Here is a 4,158-nt window from a genome sequence, read left to right as displayed (position 1 = left end):
CCCAAGCACGGACTTATGGTTATGTATTGGAACCCAATTATTAATCGGGTGTTATTTTGATGTTGACAGTTCGGGAAACTGTCATCCAGCAGCTGGGGTTGTGTACACGGGACTTCAGTAGTGTGAGGTGAGTTACCTTCTAGTAGTGGTGGGTCTATGGACACAATGCTGACCCACTAGTAGGAATTATATGATAGATGATTGTCTTTGTGATAATTATCTAGGTTTGCTGCTACCTGATGTGTTTTATGTGCTAGCTTGATATGATGTTATGTGATAGTAGCAGTAGGGGAATAGTCCCCGTATTACGGTCGTTAGGACCGAAGGGTAGATCAGGCACCCCATATATGCCTGTCATTATGTTATGCTATGTTATTGTGTGGTAGTAGTAGGGGGTGAAATAGTCCCCGTAGCCTGTTGAGATAAACTGGAGGGTAGGTTAAGCACCCCAAAACTGCTTGAGATGGGTAGGCCGGGCACCCCAGAAATGCCTGGCATGGTAGGTCGGGCACCCCAGAATTGTCTGGCAGTATGTATGTTGTATGGTATGTGGTATGATGGGGGAACTCACTAAGCTTCGTGCTTACGGTTTACAGTTTGGGTTTCAGGTACTTTGTTTTCAAAGGAAAGGAGTCGGCCCGATCGCAGTGCATCACACTATGTTTTTCGCACATGAGATCTTTAGGATTGCACTTTGATATTGTTTTATGATAACATGTTTTGATTATTGACACTTTGGTTTTGACATGATATGTTTTATGTATGTTTTTATACTGTTGGTTTTATGAACTATTAAACTAAAAATGAAATTTTTGGTCTTGAATTTTGGGATGTTACATGGACCAGCACCATCCTTGTTCATCTTATGAAGGTGACAATCTTTCTTGAAATGACGCGGTTTGTTACAGTTCCAACAAACCGCTTTTCCATCTTGTTAGAAGGCTTGTCATCCTTTCCTTTAAACTTCCTTTACCATTAGACTTCTTCAGATTCTTTGGTCCTTCTCCATTCACCATGTTCACAGAAGAGGAACCAACTTGGTTCTTGCCTTTGGGATTGTTATGAAGTTCTTGAGTACTTAGAGAATCTTCAATTTGTAAATGACTTCCAAGTTGAACCAAAGTTAATTATTCCTTGTTATGTTTCAAAGTGTGTTTAAACTCTTTCTAGGAAAGGGGCATTTTTCCATGATAACAGCCACAAAAAAGGATTAATCCATTTTTAGATTGTGTTAGGCAAACTGTCCCAGGATCCTTAATATTTCATGGTATTGTTCCATAACAGGCCTGGAATCAACCATCTTGTAACCCATGAAGTTACCAACCAAAAATTTCTTAATTGAAGAATCTTCTGCCATGTATTTGGATTCAAGGGAATCCCATAATTCTTTTCCAGATTCGACATTTTGGTAGATATCAAAAAGAGAGTCAGACATACCATTGAGAATGTAAGCATGACATATAAAATCATCATTTTCCCACCTTGATCTCCTCCTTGTTGCCTCTAAATGTTCATCTTCAACAGATTCTAGTTAGGTTGGCATTGGTGTACTAAGAGCATACATTACTTTCAGAGTGGTAAGGAGAAACTTCATCTTTTTCTGCCATGTATGAAAGTATTGGCCTTCAAACTTCATCAATTTTTCAAACTTGCTTGTCATGTCCTTCACAGAATCGCCACTTGCAATGATCACATAAATACTTTCATCTTTGTTAGAATTGTGGATATAGAAAGGCTTGAAAATTATGAGAATCGTGTTGAACACTTTCAGATTAAAGTATTTGGGTGGTACTCCCAATCCTATTTAATCGGATAAGACTCAAAGAGACAAGAACAGAGAACGTTTTAATGATATGATTTTGTATGTACCAAAAAATGAGACCAAAAACCGATTTATGATCTCTGTCCGAAAACTGTCACATGACAGTTGCAAACTATCATAAAACTACTAAAACTAACATAAAAACGGGTATTTGGATAAGGGTCAAACGGATGGTTAATTCTCTGAAAAGCCGATTTTTTTGATGCATTTTTAATATAGTAACGTAACATATATAAAAACGAGTATTTGAATAAGGGTCAAACCAATGGTTAATTCTTTGAAAAACCGATTTTCGACCCCAGCCAGGGGCTCTGTCCCTTGGACCACGCTCCCTGGGGCGCTACCTCCGGACCCCCGTTCGTTCAGGGGCTTCATCCTAAATGACAGTGTACTTTGAAACTTGATCAAACTTAAACAAGTGTGTGCTCCATACCATTATTACTTGTTTAATATTTATCAAGATTTTTGGTCAACAAATTAATCTCATTACACTTAAATAACACACACACACACACACACACACACACACACACACACACACACACACACATATATATATATATATATATATATATATATATATATATATATATATATATATATATATATATATATGATGCTCTTCAACTGTTGTATTGATTCATGAAAATAGTTAAGAGATAACTAGCCAAGCATAATAACTAAACTACAGTGATATTACAGAATACCCTTAATGTCTAGCTTATTTCACCAATGACATTAATTTAAATTGTAGGACACTGAATCGTTAGAGAATTTGAGAATAGGTTTATGAAGTAGGGAGTCGATCTTCAACGTGGAAAAGACTAAGAGGAGGAGGAAAACAAGAACCGAAATTGTTGATAAGACTACTGCTAATCCAGTTGCTGTGAGACTCTTCACTTGCTGAGCGTATGCTGTGGCTGCCAGAGCAAGGAAGGTGAGAGGGAAGGAGAAAGCCCACCATGCCACACTGAACTCTTTCACTGATTTCTTGAAAAGCATCGGCCGGCTAGCCTATTTCATACAACACATTTATCAAAAAATCAGAACCAGTTTGTCGCAAGACCTAGCAATATGTGTTGATGTATAGAGAGAAACAAACTTACCAAAGATGTAAAGAGAAATAAGGACAGAAAGAATAGCATTTTGCATTGGATATCAAAGCTTCCTTTAATAGATTTCCAGGCTAAGGCCGCCATGCTTGGGGCAGCTACAAAGAGGAAGAAAACAGGTCTGAGCTTGGAGGGGATGTGATTACTGCCAGACAGACGCTGATAAAGGGTGATAAAAACAATCATATAATGAGTCAGTCCCAATGTAAACAAGAAAGTGCCACTTTCTCTCCACCCCATCTTAATGGCTGCATGGGCTCCTATGAAATTCCCTATTACCGATAGTTGACTTGTTGGATTAGCCACCATTGACAAAAACCTCTTTTCAGTCGTAAACCATTGCCCATATACCTTTACATCAAGACCTACCACTGGAATGATAAGCAGCCACCATAAATACTCACAAGAGTATTTGTGGCGTAAAATGAATGATGGAGCTGATAGAAGTAACAGGAGCCATGATATCCACGGTGCAAATAGGTAATTTACTCCTACATGGTGATGGAACTCGGCTTTCACCATGTTGAAGTAGAAAATGCACCTCAAAACATAGAGGATAGAGAGAGACACCAACACGCATAGGGAAAGACACCAAAGCAAGAAAAAAGCAGTCGATGGTAACTTCAAGAACAAGTTACGAAAGGTTGGTCCCATGTTTGTGTCTTCACTAAGGGTTTTCCAAAGTAAAGCTTGACCAGCAAGGGATATGCAAATCCTGAAATAGCTGGCATTAATGTTCGCTATGACTGATGGCTTCTTTTTCGTTTTTTCTTGATTCTCAATATTATATGGCTTCACTGCGTGTTCTTGGTGTTTGCTGGTTGGAGATTCAATGACAACATCCAATTTCGATTGAGGTTGAACCATTTTTGAACTTGATTAGAAAGCTTCTAGCTACGTATTCTATACTTAATAGACAAGTCAAAGGAATGTCTTGTTTTATATTTTTGTGAGGTTCTTTATATAGTAAATGGATTGATTTAAATTAATCTGGTATACAGTGAGACTTTAAGAAAACAGATCTTCCGAAAAGATAAATCTGTCAAGATAAAATCGGAAAAGATTTATTTTCTTAAGCGTTAGACATAAATTGACGTACGCAAGGAAATAGAGAAATTATCCATGTAAGCTCGCACTTCGATCGATAATGCCCAAAAGCAAAATCACTTTGCTCCACTTAATCTCTCCCCAATATCTCTGTGAAAACAAATATAGTTTAATTTA

The 4,158-nt window shown here is 37.8% G+C and overlaps 1 protein-coding gene across 1 annotated transcript; it reads right to left on the bottom strand.

Annotated features, from left to right (window-relative positions):
• Window positions 1–2,439: 2,439 nt before the first annotated feature.
• On the bottom strand, window positions 2,440–3,866 carry LOC145125424 (S-type anion channel SLAH1-like). The gene is made up of 2 exons (XM_079060888.1): window positions 2,929–3,866; window positions 2,440–2,836 (listed from the first exon to the last, which is right to left on the bottom strand). Exons 1-2 carry the CDS (start codon window positions 3,799–3,801, stop codon window positions 2,561–2,563), a joined length of 1,149 nt encoding a protein of 382 aa, XP_078917014.1. The 5' UTR covers window positions 3,802–3,866; the 3' UTR covers window positions 2,440–2,560.
• Between the last annotated feature and the right edge of the window lie 292 nt (window positions 3,867–4,158).

The sequence above is a fragment of the Lactuca virosa genome, chromosome 7, assembly GCF_052849685.1.
Source record: "Lactuca virosa cultivar CGN04683 chromosome 7, Lactuca_virosa_CGN04683_v6, whole genome shotgun sequence".
NCBI classification, from domain to species: Eukaryota; Viridiplantae; Streptophyta; class Magnoliopsida; order Asterales; family Asteraceae; genus Lactuca; species Lactuca virosa.
This window is presented reverse-complemented; position numbering and strand designations above follow the sequence as displayed.

What these genes read in the sequence shown, in the direction of transcription:
- LOC145125424 (XM_079060888.1), bottom strand. Translation starts at nt 3,801, where the DNA reads ATGGTTCAACCTCAATCGAAATTGGATGTTGTCATTGAATCTCCAACC. An exon ending in TATTTCTCTTTACATCTTTG is followed by an intron (nt 2,837 to 2,928) that starts GTAAGTTTGTTT and finishes TGTATGAAATAG; the next exon opens with GCTAGCCGGCCGATGCTTTT.